Here is a 15,217-nt window from a genome sequence, read left to right as displayed (position 1 = left end):
CAACAGTAATCTCATTTTAATGCCCATCCCTGACCCATTTTTATGGTACCAAAACATTATGAGATTTTCAATTTGTGTTATTCTATCATTTTTTCTTTGCCCAATTTTCTTTATGTTCATTCATGCCTTACTTATGGGATGAAATAGTTATAAAGCTAAATGATATTAGCATCTGATTCTTTATATTATTAATACCTGACACATGGTTGGCATACAATAAATATTTAATGTTATTACCAATGGTACCTAAAATTATTAGACCAGGGGGAATTGAATAAATTCTCTATAATTCAATGCTATAATTGCCTATAACTTGTTTATATACCCTGCCTGACTCTAAATTCTGAAAGTATAGGAATATGTCTATCTTTATCACCACTGTATCCTCCAACACATAAGTAGTAGGTATTCAATAGATACATGTTGAATGAGAATATCTATTTTTACCTTGTTTGTATATAGCACAAATAGAATTGAAATTTACAGTAATAATCTTAAAATACTGCAAGTCCCCAAAGTTTCATAAAGAAATTATTATTTTATATTTAGTAGATATTAGAATTAAGAATACTTCATTATATCTTGCTTCTTACAAAATTAGCAATTGAAGCAAAATTATATATTCAGATATGTGGAATATTTGGTTACAAGAATGTCTTTCTTTTTGCCCATATAACGGGGAAATAAAATTCTCTATAGAGCTTTACTTTTTATCTATGTATAACACATTATTAATAATAAAATCCTCATTTATTTTTCATGGCGGCACTACAAATATGTTTTCTTTGTGTTGCTTATGGAATGAGAGAGTTGCTTTCTGTCTATCTTCACAGGAAAAGTTTAGGAATACTGGTCTGCCCTGAATCAGATTGTGAAGATCCAAGAAAATATCTCTTTAAGGATCTGGATGGGAGAGCCCTAGGTCTGCCACCACCAGTTTCTGTATTCCCTAAAACGGAAGCAGAATGGACTGGATCCTTCTTCAACACAGGTTGGTTATATGTGAACTTATGCCTCCAGTACAGGGAGCATGCATGTGGTTTGGCTGGCTTGTCTATCAGGAATAAAATATCCAGGAGAGGAACTGATTTTGAGTTGGAGTCTGCTATCACAAGAATGTTGAGTGGTTAAGCAATGTCATTACAGCATTGTTATTCCCTCCATGAGATCGCTTGTGTCTTTGTGTAAGGTACAGATTTCTCACATGCAGCTCTGTGCACAAGTGAGAACATCTCAGTAGTGAGCTCACCGGGACCTGAAGCAGCACTCTTGCTGCTCAGTGTTTCACAGTCTGCCAGGGAACCAGCTCCTCTGCCATCTGAGTCAATAATTCTCTTCCATCCAGACTTGAAGGCGCTCATTCAGGGTGGTGGCGTAGATGGTGTGCAGTTGTCCTTCCTTTTTTCCATCTGTTGGTTGTCCCCGGGGGGCCTGTAATCAAAATTCCTTCTGCTCTTATACAACCAGAGCCCATTTAGTGATCAGTTTTAATAGCTGGACCCCCCGGAGAGATCATTGTCTTACTTCCACAAACAATTGGACTCTGAGTTTCCATTTGAGTTCAGGTGGAATCTGTTGCACATAACTCGAAAGAATTATCCTGGCTTTCTTTCTGTTTCAGTGGTTGATTCTTTCCATACTTCTCCTCTAGTCTCCTTTCCCCTTTTTAAGTTCTAAATGAAGGAATGTTCCAGGATTATGTTCTCAGATCTGTTTTATTCTCTCCCTAATCTTGCTAAATCCAAGGTTGACATGCCATTCACTGCTGATGACTTCCAATTTATATCTCCAGCCCTGAACTTTGGTCTGGTATATCCAACTGACTCCATTGGGATGTACAATCAGCATTTCAGACTCAACATGCCCCAAGTGGGTTCTTGATTTCTGTCTGCATCCATAATCTGCTCCTTCCCTAGATGACCCTACCTTAGTGCTCAGTACCATCGTTCATGAGATTATTTAAGTAAAAAATCTAGGAGCATTTATTCTTTTTTTTTTTTTTGATATAAACCCTCTCACTTCTAAACCATCATCCAACAAGGGAATAGAATAGCTTCCTAACAGTCTTTTTTCTTCTCTTCTTTTAGCCCATAAACTATTTTTCACAAGGTAGCAAGAGTGATATTTTCAACTTTCCAATTGCTTTCCATTCCCCTAAAATAAAATGCAAACTTCAAGCCTGTAAGTCTTGTAGTATCTGGTCCCTGTGACACTCTTCTTTATTTATCGTGGTCTTATGCTTTCTTTACCATGCTAAGCTTATTCTTACCCCGGGGGTTACCTTTGCATTGGCTGTTTCCTCTGCCTGAAATATCCTGTTCTCATTTCTTTGCAGAGCTGGCTCCTTTTGTTCAAATGATAGCTCCTCAGAGAAGCCAGCCCTGACCACCCTAAAATAATTATTCTTCCATTACTCTAGCCCTACTGTGCCTGCTTCATTTTTTTTGTGAGAGTTACATTAGTTGAAATAATATTTTTTTATGTAAGTATGTATGTATTTATTTATTTATCTATCTAGAGACATAGACAGCATGAATGGGGGAGGGGGAGAGAGAAAATCCCAAGCAGGCTCCACACTGTTATTATGGAAACCGATGTGGGGCTTGAACCCACCAAACTGTGATATCATGACCTGAGCTGAAACCAAGAGTTAGATGACTGAGTCACTCAGGCACCCCTACTTGAAATTATAAGTACACTTATTTACTGGCTGATTTACTGGTTGTCTTTTATTTTTATTTTATTTTATTTTTGAAAACTGCAGGGTTTTTTTTACATTTATTTTTGAGAGAGAGAGCAAGTGCAAGAGGGTGCACAAGTGAGGGAGGGGCAGAGAGAGGGGGAGACACAGAATCTGAAGCAGGCTCTGAGCTGTCATCCCAGAGCCCAACACAGGGCTTGAACTCATGAACCATGAGATCATGACCTAAGCTTAAGTTGACACTTAACTAACTGAGCCACCCAGGTGCCCCTGTTTGCCTGTTGAAATGTAATCTTAATGATGGCAAGAAGTTTGTCCTGTTTGTTGTATATTTGGGGAATGCTCAACAAATATTAATTGATGGGTTGATCAAGTGAATTAATTATTGATAACCAAGGAGAATATTAATGCTGTTTGTCCCAAACCATTCAAGAGCAGACAGAAGAAACTGAGGCTTAAATGTAGGTCAGTGTCTTAAGGATTTATACATAACATGAAATCTGGAACCAAGACTTTCCTAGACCTCTTTTTTACCTGTTTCCTCCTTTCTTCTTTGAACTCCTGCTACTTTTAGCATTTGACATTTAGAGAAGTTTCTACATAAGTCTTTTAATTACCATACTATTTCATGCTTCAACACTTTTTCTAATTTCTCTTAAATATTTTCATAGGTTGAAGGCTTATCTTGCACAGAATGACAAACTGTGGGGACTACAGTATAGGTTTTTAAAAAGTCAGTGCTGAGTGCATGGAACACACTAAGTAAATATTCATTTCGATATGTTAGTTATACCTGTTGGATATAACCAGCAAGCACATTTTTTCACAGAAGAATAAAATTCAGGGAAAGTATATATTGAGAAAATATGTGCAGAGTAGGAAAAGAAAAAAAAAGATAGGCAGTTACTGTCCCATTTACCGCTATAACTATTCAAATAGCTTTTCATAAAAGTTATTCTATTGGTTTTAAGAATCATGCCTCTGGGGGCGCCTGGGTGGCTCAGTCGGTTAGGCTTCCGACTTCGGCTCAGGTCATGATCTCACGGTCTGTGAGTTCGAGCCCCGCATCAGGCTCTGGGCTGACAGCTCAGAGCCTGGAGCCTGTTTCGGATTCTGTGTCTCCCTCTCTCTCTTTGACCCTCCCCTGCTCATGCTCTGTCTCTCTCTGTCTCAAAAATAAATAAATGTTTTAAAAAAATTAAAAAAAAAGAATCATCCCTCTGTTATAGGTGTTTATACCATTGAGAAAAAACATCTTTATGCTTTAAAAAGAAATACAGACATAATTGTGAGGTTTTCCTATGCTTGTGGTTTTTGGTGAGGATCACATTTCTGTGGAATCCGTAACAAGGGACAGGTGTCCCAGAGTATTTAATGAAAATTACATTTCAGAAATGAATGAGGACTAAAGAGTGTCTTAGTTTGTGCTGCTCCAAAGGCAGGCCTTGATACAAGGCTTAGAATATAGTAGTTTATGTGGGGGGTGAGGTCAGGAAAGCAGAGAAGTGGGAAAGTGAGACAGGGAAAAATGTGAAGCCAGGAAGGGTATAATCAAACTGGTGACCACTGTGGATAGCTGGAGCTCGTCTGGGCGGGGGAGAACTCCTGCAGACTCTGGGCACATGATTGAAACGTATCCCTGCTAAGCTATGAAGAAGCTAAGGTATTTATAATTCAAATCCCTGCTTGTCACTGGCTAAAGGATGCTTCTGGACATCAACTCACCAGCCTCTTGGCTTTCTCCAAACACAGGCCAGTTGTGCTCCTTCCTGTGGCTAGGAAAAAACCTTTCTCAGCATGAAGTGGTAGGTTTATGCACTAACAGTCTTTGGTGTGTGAAGGCGAGTGCTAAAAACATGGGGGTTGACTTTGGAAATGTCTGGTGCAAACAGGATCTCTAAAGTGTTGATCAAATACTCCATGTGGAAGTAATATGGTGGTTTGATGAACTCAGATGGTTGCTTACCATGTGGTATACATGCACTTTTTAGGTAACAAACATGCTCTTGTGGCTGATTGTATATTTCATTTTTCTTCACTCTCTGACCTGGTTGTGAAATATGATTCAATGGTAAAACTCCAGAAGGTATCACAGTATAACGTATTAGTTACTATTAGCATGTGGACAAGCATGAGTGTGTGTGTGTGTGTGTGTGTGTGTGTGTGTGTGTGTGTGTGGTTGAATTTATATAGAAAGGTACATATGACTGACTGCTTTAAACTCCTGATGTTTTAAAACTTTATAACATTTTAAATGAGGTTGCTGTAGGTACCAACCTCAAGGATTCCTGCAGTAGAACCTGCTGTTTACTGCTCTAGAAATACAAAGTGTGTCTTTTTGCAATGAAGGAGATAGTGCATTGTAAATGGTGCCTTCTGGGTGCTAACAGGATTGTAGTGTTTTCCTTTGGCTTCCAAAATATGAATATATCCTCCTTCCCTAATCCAAGTCCCTTTTTATTTTTTGAACCATTCCCTTCTGTGCTGCTTTCCAATTCCTGTACACAATCTGATAGATGAGAAAGGCACAAATTCAATCTTAAAAGAAGGAATGTCTATTTTGTATTTTTCCTCTCCAAGACAAGAATCTATAATCTTCTGTAGAACAGGGAGAGGTGTGCAGCAGAGACGAAAATGGAGGCTACTACAAACCAAGTCTCATATTTATTCCAAATGGTATTGAGTGTGATGCACCCTTATGTTCTTTCTCAACTTTATTAATAAATAATTTGGAGTCCGTTGCCTTAGAGGTTTATTTTTAATTTGAAAAATACAGATTTTATTTGCACATATAAGTTCACAGCAAAACTACCAAGCCAGACAGATATCCACAGGTCCCGGAATATTGTCATATAGTCTGGCATTAGAAGCAAAAATTATCCATGTGGATCAGCTATAAGGAATACTGTGCCAGTGGGTTTTGCTATCTGTGTAATGCAGGGTGTGTAGCCAGGGGAAAAGTGAGCTGTTAATTTTGATTTGTACTTATCTGTAAGTTTGCATTTGCAGCCAACTTTGAAGCATGCATGGCAATAGAGTGCAAGGCAGCTAATCCCAAGCAGGAGATCCTCTGAGAACCATTTGCATTTTATTGTGGGAAGGATTACTTTTGGTTATGGAGGCAGCTGATGATCTGACAATTCAGAATCACTGACAAAAACAAAGTCTTGAAATTGATATCCCATTTAGGTGGGACTAGACAGGTACCAGAGCTTTCCACTCTGGCTTCTTAGTCATTTCCAGTATGTCCCAGACTCCAAATGGATGGCTTTACCTCCCAGGCCAGTTTGTACGTGTGGAGTACCCGTGTGGTTGAAAGAAGACTGGAAGAAATTAGAGCTTTACTCTCCATGGTATTTTACAATTTCTGGGCCTTGATTTGAAAGTAGAAGGGAGGTAAAATGGAAGGTAGCATTCCTTGAATAGCTTTTGAGTGCTTGCTGGGTGCTGAAGTTGGCATTTTTATTCATTGTGCAAATGCATTGTGGCCACCCACAGTCTACCAAAGCTCTAAGAATGGGAGCTCTATTTGTGAACAGTGTTCCTACTTTCGTCAAGCTTATGTTTTGGCTGAGAGATATATATAAACAAGTAAGTGAAAATATTCCAATAGTGATGGGAGGTAGGAAGAAAACAGTATAGAGTTTTGGGTTAGAGAGGTAGATTGAGAGGTGTGTGTGTGTGTGTGTGTGTGTGTGTGTGCGCGCGCGCGCACGCGCGCGCACGCATGTGTATAAGGGAGTTGCTATTTGAAACAGAGTTACATTTCTAGTGAGACCTGAGTGAAAAGCAAAGAGTCACTGCTCTGAGCAGAGGTAGGAGCCTCCTGGGGACAGAGACCAGCCACAACAGAGGCTCTGAGACAAAATGGCCTCAAAGTGTCTGAGAGGTGGTGGAAAAGGAAATCAGTGGTACTGGTGTGTAACTAATGGGAGAGGGAGGAGTTGGAGGTCACCAGGAATCAGCTCCTTCATAGGCCAGGGTGATTTGATAAGATGGTGTTTTTTGGAGGGTTTTAAGAAAGGCGGTGACAAGATTTTATTCACTCTCTGATAAGATCATGCAGCCATGGAATAAATGGAAAAGGGTGGGAGTCAGGCTGGAAACAGGCAGTGTAGTTAGGAAGCTGAAGCTAGTGGGGGCTTAGGGATGCATTACCCCACAAGTGGTCTTCCGACCTGTGCTGGCCCACAGTCTTGTACCAGTCTGCAGTGAGATAATTTCGTACATGTATCACTTAGAAACACAGCAACTGGCAGAGTAGTTTTATATCTACTGACTCTAATAAATAAGGCGTGGGGCTTTTATATTGTATGTCTAATTTGTCAGATAATTTATGTTATATTTTTTAAAGTATTGTCTTCAATAGACTGGAAATTTTAAAACAAACAAAACAAAAATCCTGTTCTTCTGCCAATTTTTTTTCAGATGAGGTAAATTTGATGTGTTTAGGATAGTGGCTGCTGTAACTGACTTATCGGAATTATCTAGTACATTAGACATTCATTTGCATGTTGGGAGGACTTTGAGTCAACAGATATGTGTGAGTCCCAGACCTTTGTGTTTAAACACACACACATACACACACACTCACATACTTTCTCTCACTTACACACGCACACACACACACACACACACACACCCCTCCCCAAGTGATTGTGCTGTGCTAAGGTTTGGGAATCACTACCTCTAGAGTAATATGCTTCCTTTGAAGTAAATAGACAAGATGTTAAGAAGACAACATTTTTAACTTAAAAAAGTGAACAGTTTCAATTTCTCACAGAAAATCAAGAATTTGCTCTCTGTGCCAAATACCAAAGGCACAAATATTCTTGCTTACATACACACTGGCTATATTTCTGAAGGGGAAAAGAATATGAACTACAAAGATATAGGAGTATTTACAATCTAAATTAAGTCTTTGAATAATAAGAACATATTAAACTTATTTCATTGTAGATTATTTTTCCTAGTATTGAAGTGAGTGGAATGACCTCAAAATGTCACTTTAATAACACAACACTGGATAAAAATGAGTTCAATGCTAAGTTTATTTTTTAAATTCTACATTGAATCATTATATTAAAAACCTAAACTCATGATAAGCTTTTCCCACACTTTCCTTGACATCATTCCCAGCAAAGTACTGTGATCTGGCCAGGACTTCTGGTCAAATCCACCTCCAGGGCAGGTGAGAGTTTCCCATTCTGTGCCACGTGAGGGTAAGAAACATTTTTCAAATGGTGTTACTTCTTGGTCTCTTCTTGAGAAAGAAAGTTATAAACCATTATGGAGACCTTAAAAGTGACTGGCCCCAAATCAAAAATAAAAGATGAGGTTGATAAAAAAGAAAATAAAGCTGGCATTTGACTGTCAGCCCATGGAGTGATGAAGTGGTTTCCAACTGAATAATGGGAAAGCTCCAGCAATGGGGACACATATGCTTAGCGGCTCACAGACAGAGTGGCCAGCGTGTTCTCAACTCTTTGTTGCTAGATCTTGAAATGTGTCCTTTTTTAAAGCTTTCTAGGCTTCTCTTTCTTCCCATTTGTCCTGGGAATGACAGCAAGATGGTATTATAAAATGGGAGAAGGGAGAGGGAGGGAGGGAGTAAGGGAACAGAATGGAGAGAATAAACGGTTTGTCTGCCAATATCTGTGCTTGCGGAGGCCTTTTTCTTCTAGCTAGAGGGGGAAATACCATTCTCTTTTCCCAAGCAATTATAGGCCCCAAAGATTGAAACTTGGTAGATAGCTCTTTAATCTCAGCCGATATTTATGGTTAAACATTAGACTTTTAGGATTCCAGATGTCAGGGTATTAAAATATAAAGGCACAGTGGAGTCTCAGAAAATATTAGAATCTTTGGGATACGTGGCTGCAGGGAGTTTTATCCCAAGCAGAAGAGGATAAAGCTTTCAGTGATCCTTTGTGAGACCCAAAGAGTACCTTTCCTTCACCTGATTCCCTCACTCCTGCTTGGCTTGCCCAGTCTCCAGGCCATGAGTGGCGTAATAGTGTTTGATTGCATTTTGAAATCATACATACTCTGAGTTGGAATGTTTTTCATGTGTGATTTGTAAAGGATGATGTAGAAAGACATATGGGCCATGGCAATAATTTCCTTTGCCTCTCCTCAATCTGGACACTTTATTCCTGAGATTGTCTTGATCCTCAAATCTTCCATGAGCAGCTAATACTTGTGAAGTATCCACCATGTTTCTGACTCTGTACTAAGACCTGCAGATGAATTATCTCATGTAATGCCATCAACAGAATATAGCCTATGAAATAGGCATTCTTATTCCATGCCTGTTATAGATATAGAAACTAATGTAGAGATATTTGGTAACGTACCTAAGCCATAAACTAATTAATAGAAGTTTCAGGACTGAACCTATGTTTTTACCACTCTGCAATACTGTACACAGTACCCTCCACCTTCTTTCTCCACATTCTCCAATGTAAGCTCTCTTAGACCTATTGGCTTTTCTCACACACAGAGTCCTGTCTACACAGAACAAAGCAAACTGAGACTGTGTCATTATTCTAGCAATTATCCATCCAAACTAGCAATAATAATAGTTACCATTTATCTAGTATATTCCATGTGTCAAACATTATGCTTAGTGGTTTATAAACATTCCCATTTATCCTTTCAACAACCTTAACATGTAAGGATTGTTATCCCTTTTCAGCATTTCAAGAAATAAGGGTTTAGAGAAGCTAACTAATTTTTCATGGTTCTGCAGCTAGAATGTGCAGAACCATGATTTAAATCTGTATTTGTCTGATTCCAAAATCTGGGCTTGGAACCACTTCTAGATAATTATCATTGTGTGGCCTGAATCATCTGGTGGGTTGCTGCACAGAGAGATATTTAACTAAATAATTCACATATTTCCATTTTACATGGTAGCAAATAGATTTTTAGGTTTAGAAAAGTAACTGTCAATTACTGTAACATTAGAAAAAACTTTTAATGTTTATTTTTGAGAGAGAGAGAGACAGAGACAGATGTTGGTAGGAGGAGAGGGACACAGAGAGAGGGAGACACAGAATCCAAAGCAGGCTCCAGGCTCCAGGCTCCAGGCTCTGTGCTGACAGCACAGAGCCTGACACAGGGCTTGAACTCACGAACTGTGAAATCATGACCTGAACTGAAGTCAGATACTTAACCAACTGAGCCACCCGGGTCTCCCTATTGTACATTTTTTGAAAGGCAATATAATAATGACCACAAAAAAGCCTCACTTAATTCCTCTTCTTCATATAGTTAGTCATGTTCCATGTATAAAATATGCTGACTCTGTCACATCCAAGAAAAGCGTTTTGCCACTGTTAACTCCTGGAGTCTGTGTGATAACAATAGAGTAACATGAAGTAAAAGCTTTGGTCATGAGATCAAAAACTTATTATGGTAATTTTCTGTAGATTCCTCTCTTCCCCCAATAAATTGATCAAGTTTTTTTTTTCCAACTTAGATGTTTATTGAGAGTCCATTGAGAGCAAAGCACCATGTACTGTTGGGGTGTCCTAGTCAGTCAGAGAAAGACAGATACCATATGTTTTCATTCATATGTGGATCCTGAGAAACTTAACAGAAGACCATGGGGGAGGGGAAGGAAAAAAAAGTTAGAGAGGGAGGGAGCCAAACCATAAGAGACTCTTAAAAACTGAGAATAAACTGAGGGTTGATGGGGGGTGGGGGAGAGGGGAAAGTGGGTGATGGGCATTGAGGAGGGCACCTGTTGGGATGAACACTGGGTGTTGTATGGAAACCAATTTGACAATAAATTTCATATAAATAAATAAATTAATTAATTAAATAAACAAATAAATAAATAAATAAATAAAATATTTTTGGTGAAAGTTAAAAAAGACACATTGAGGTAAATAAGAAACCATCCCTGCCCTCGTGCATTGGTGCGGGGGGGGGGCAGGATATGAGATGGAGAAAATTAATATGAAATTGGCATAAAATGCGCTGGAGAGACCATGTATACCTGGCGATATAGACAAAGGCTCTAGGAAGGAAATGGAGTTTTCCGTGAGCCTAGAGTGTTGGGTAAAGCTTTACAAGGCATACATGAAAGAGGCGAGTAAAAGAGGGTGTTTAGCAGCAGACATGGTGTGTTGCAATGTAGCAGCTCCCCTGTGGAGTGTTCCCTGTTTTCCAGAGCAACTGGGGCTCTGGATCTTTATGCCCTTACTGTACCCATCACCGAATTCTATTTTAGCACATCTCGTGCTCAATTGCCACCATTGTTTAAGTCTGCTATGTCACCAGACTGTGAATACCTTGAAGGCAAACATCCTTGAATGTTTAGTATGAATCCCTGTAATGTAATATATGCTGAGCAAACGTTTGTTGAATGTGGGAATAAATGAATAGATGGATGGATAAATGAGTGAAACAGTCAAGAATTCAAGTTTAGGTTGCCAGTCAGCTGTTCCACAAAGTTAATTGTATAGATCTACTCAATATATTATTTTTTTAAGCATTCTCAAAGAATGTTCTTATTCACTAATCTCAGGAAATTGTGCAAAATGTGGTCCATGGCTAAATAAACTTTGAAAACTCTGGCTATTCCCATTTTGGAGATTTGTCATGTATATTAAGATATTAAAGGTTCTGGGGCGCCTGGGTGGCTCAGTCCGTTGAGCGTCTGACTTCAGCTCAGGTCACGATCTCGCAGTTTGTGAGTTCGAGCCCCACATCGGGCTCTGTACTGACAGCTTGGAGCCTGGAGCCTGCTTCGGATTCTGTGTGTCCTTCTCTCTCTGCCCCTCCCCTGCTCATACTCTGTCTCTCTCTGTTTCTCAATAATAAATAAACGTTAAAAAAATTTTTGAAAAAAAGATTTAAAGGTTCTGATAAGTTCTGCAGTGAAATTTAAGAATACTATTTAAATTTGTTTTACCCAGTATTTCTCAAACTTTTAAACTAGTGAATACTTGCTCATACATATTAGTGTCCATTGGAATTACTGTACTTCAGAATATATTTTGGGAAATATTGGCTCATATGTATTAATTCATTAGTTTGTAGGAATACATGCCGATTGGAAAGAAAAAAGACTACAGGATGTTTAATTTGAATCGTTCCTTAAAGGTTAATATGTTCCACTTCCCATTCAATGCATAGATGGTCTCTACCTTTAACTTTCCCAAGTGGGAATTCACTCCCTTACAGGCCTACCTAATATATTTGGAATAATTTTAATTGTTAGGATTCTTTCTGTGATTTCCACTACCAGTGACCTAGTTTACCTTTTGGTTTGACAGAGTATAGATCTAATTATTTCTATATTAAAGCCTTTTACATATTCAAAGCAGTGAAACAGTGATCATATAATAATCCAATATGTTTCTTTCAAGCAAAGAAATTCCAAATTCCTTCTGTTAGTCAACATATGTTGGACTGTTTTTAGGTCTTCACTTTCTAAACTGGCTATTTTTGATATTCTTCAATCTGTCAATGATTTTTCATTGTCCAGTAGAGATAATAATGCAAACCACAAATGTAATTTAAATATTTTAGTGGGCAAGTTAAAAAAAATAAAAAGAAATAGATGGAATTAAATTTAATAATACCTTTTATTTAATCTGATATATTAAAAATATCATTTTAATATCACTATAAAACTATTTTGATATTTTGCATTTTTTCATATTATATATTTGAAATTTTGTTTGTATTTCACAATTACAGCCTATCTTAATTCAGAAACTACATTTTCATCAGAAATATTTTATGTGTATCTAGATTTCATAAACTTTATCATTGAAAAAGTAGATTCACATGTACACGTTGTCCCAAATATACCTGAATAGTTTCTTATAACTAATTGCATATGCACTTTAAATTATAATTAACTAAAATCATGTACAACTTTAAATTTAATTATCAGTTGTACTAGTCATATTTTGAGGGCTGAATGACTACATGTGGCTATGATTGCCGTGTGAGTATCTTTTCTTCCCTAGTTCTGGAAGGTCAAATAAAGAGAACTGATTTTTTTTTTTTAACCTTTATAGTAGACTCTGTTCATCTCTATTAAATTTCAGTCTTATGAGTAATTTTTTATAGGTCATTAGATGCAGCTTGAGTTTCTTGGGATTAGATCCTAAGCTCAGAATTAGAAACCATTCTAGATACCACCTACTTGTTTCTGGGAATATAAGTCAGTAAAATAAAGAAGCTTATCTCAATTTGCCATTAGTAGGAGCTACCATTCAAATATCCAGTCCTCCACATAAAGCATCAAGGTTTTCTGAGACTGGGAATTTTGCTACTCAAATTAAGGAAGGACACTCTACTGAGATGTCTATTCACATTTCTGTGCTTTGTTGTATAAGAAACAATAAATATCAATATTCCACAAAAGTGACTATTTTTGAATATCTGTAAGTAAATGAAATTACATGACTTTTTGCCATGATAATATACTGCCTCTCTTTGTCTTCATTTTCTTTACTTTTCTCTCTTTCTTTTTTTGCTCATCCCTCCCCTCACTCCTCCCTGGATGATTTCTTGGACTTCATTCAATAGTCAACTGTGTCCCTAATCTTTAAATTTTAATAATAGAAGAATCCTGCATTGCTGAGTTCGATATTTGGTTACGGTGGTATTGAAAGATTTAGAAGACAAAAGGTCAAACATAAGCTTACTTTATATCTAAGACAGATGGATGTTGTTTGTTATTTTTTTCTTTTTTTTTTAAAGCTTGTAAGAATTTGTATTTAATTATTTTTTTTTTTTTTTTTGAGAAAGAGAGTGCACTGATGTGTGTGTGGGAGGGGTGGGGAAGGACAGAGAGAGAGGGAGAGAGAGAATCCCAGAATTCCAAGCAGGATCTGTGCTGTTAGTGCAGAGCCTAACATGGGGTCAATCTCACCAACCATGAGATCATGACCTGAGCTGAAATCAAAAGTCAGATGGCTAATTGACTGAGCCACCCAGGTGCCCCTGGATGTTGTTTGTTCTATTTGTTTGATTACTTTATATGTGTTTGTATGTGTGTGTGTGTGTGTGTGTGCACACGTGTGTTTTTTTTAATTTAAAAAATTTTTTTTAATGTTTACATTTATTTTTGAGACAGACAGAGCGTGAGTGGGGGAGGGGCAGATTGAGAAGGAGACACAGAAAGTGAAGCAGGCTCCAGGCTCTGAGCTATCAGCACAGAGCCCCATGTGGGGCTCAAACTTGTCAACCGTGAGATCATGACCTGAGCCAAAGTTGGACACTCAACCAACTGAGCCACCCAGGCACCCCCACACATGCGTGTTTTAATGGAAGGAGATACTTGACCAGTCCCATAAGTAAATAAAATGCTTGTGGCTTACCAATAGGTACTAAACAAGTTTGCGACTCGTATCTTCTCATTTCAATATTATAGACCTGGAAGATTCTTTGATTTGGTTCTCAGGTTTTTCTCCATATATTTGCACAGTGATTTGATGTAAAAACAAATGCTATTTTGCAACGGTTTGAATGTAATTATTAAAAATATCCTTAAAGTAGATGTTTCAAAGGAACAAAAAAATATAAAGGCCAGAAAAAGATCCAAATGTGTAAATTACTTCATGACAAAGATGACATTTTAAATCATGAGAAAATAGAAATTATCCAATTAATGACATAGAGACATTTGAATACTCAGGGAAAAAATTGAGGAATTTATACCTTTTTTTAATAAAAATGAATTCCATATGGATTAAAGATGAATATATAGACTTACTAGAAAACATTGGTGAGATTGTACTGTTAAAATTATGGAGATCTTTCTTAGCATAAGTCAAAATCCAGGAAACATTTGATAAATATTCGATGACTGTATAAGAATTAAAAATTTGTGCAAAGAATATCAAAAGTTAAACTAAAACAACCAAGAAAAGGTTACATCTCATAAAGAGCAACTTACCTTATAGTACCAAAAAATTCTCACTAATATTAAAGAGCAAAAAGGAACAAACCAATTTCAAAAATATTCAAAGGATTCCAAAATCAATTTCACAGAGAAATAAATACAAATGCCAATAAAGATATAAAAAGCCCAATTTCTGTCATAATCGAAGGACAAATTTTTTTTCTTTTAAATGTTTATTTATTTTAAGAGAGAGACGGAATATGAATGTGCACGCGAGCAGGAAAGGAGCAGAGAAATAGGTAGAGAAAGAGTCCCAAGCAGGCTCTGTGCTGTCAGTGCAGAGCCCAATGAGGGGCTCAATCTCACCATGAGATCATAACCTGAGTTGAAATCAAGAGTCGGGACGCTCAACCAAGTGAACCACCAGGCTCCCCAAAGTCCAAGTTAAGAACTATTACACTGAGTCATGCTGTCTGGATTTTGTCTACTTACTAGATGTGCAGCTCTAAGCAAATTTTTTATTCTCTCTGAGCTTCAGTCTCCCTATTTAGGAAGTGGAGACATCCATATTATATACTCATGATTATTGCAAGGATTAAAATAGAGAAGCTCAACGAAAGTGTCCACCACTCTACTAAGACAGT

General features: G+C 37.6%; 1 protein-coding gene across 9 annotated transcripts in view; it reads left to right on the top strand.

The window, feature by feature from the left end:
* PKHD1 (PKHD1 ciliary IPT domain containing fibrocystin/polyductin) overlaps positions 1–15,217 on the top strand; it is a 490,229-nt gene that overhangs the window by 351,885 nt on the left and 123,127 nt on the right. For all 9 annotated transcript variants that reach the window (XR_007152423.1, XR_007152424.1, XM_047860172.1 and 6 more), the window contains one exon: positions 834–991. Coding sequence is in view for 7 of the 9 variants with exons in the window: in XM_047860172.1 (XP_047716128.1) it covers positions 834–991 (158 nt within the window). In the remaining 2 variants the exon portion in view is untranslated. The remainder of the gene's footprint in view (positions 1–833; positions 992–15,217) is intronic.

This window comes from Prionailurus viverrinus, chromosome B2 (assembly GCF_022837055.1).
Source record: "Prionailurus viverrinus isolate Anna chromosome B2, UM_Priviv_1.0, whole genome shotgun sequence".
Classification (NCBI taxonomy): Eukaryota; Metazoa; Chordata; class Mammalia; order Carnivora; family Felidae; genus Prionailurus; species Prionailurus viverrinus.
Note: the sequence above shows the minus strand (reverse complement) of the source record. Positions and strands in the feature narration are given on the sequence as shown.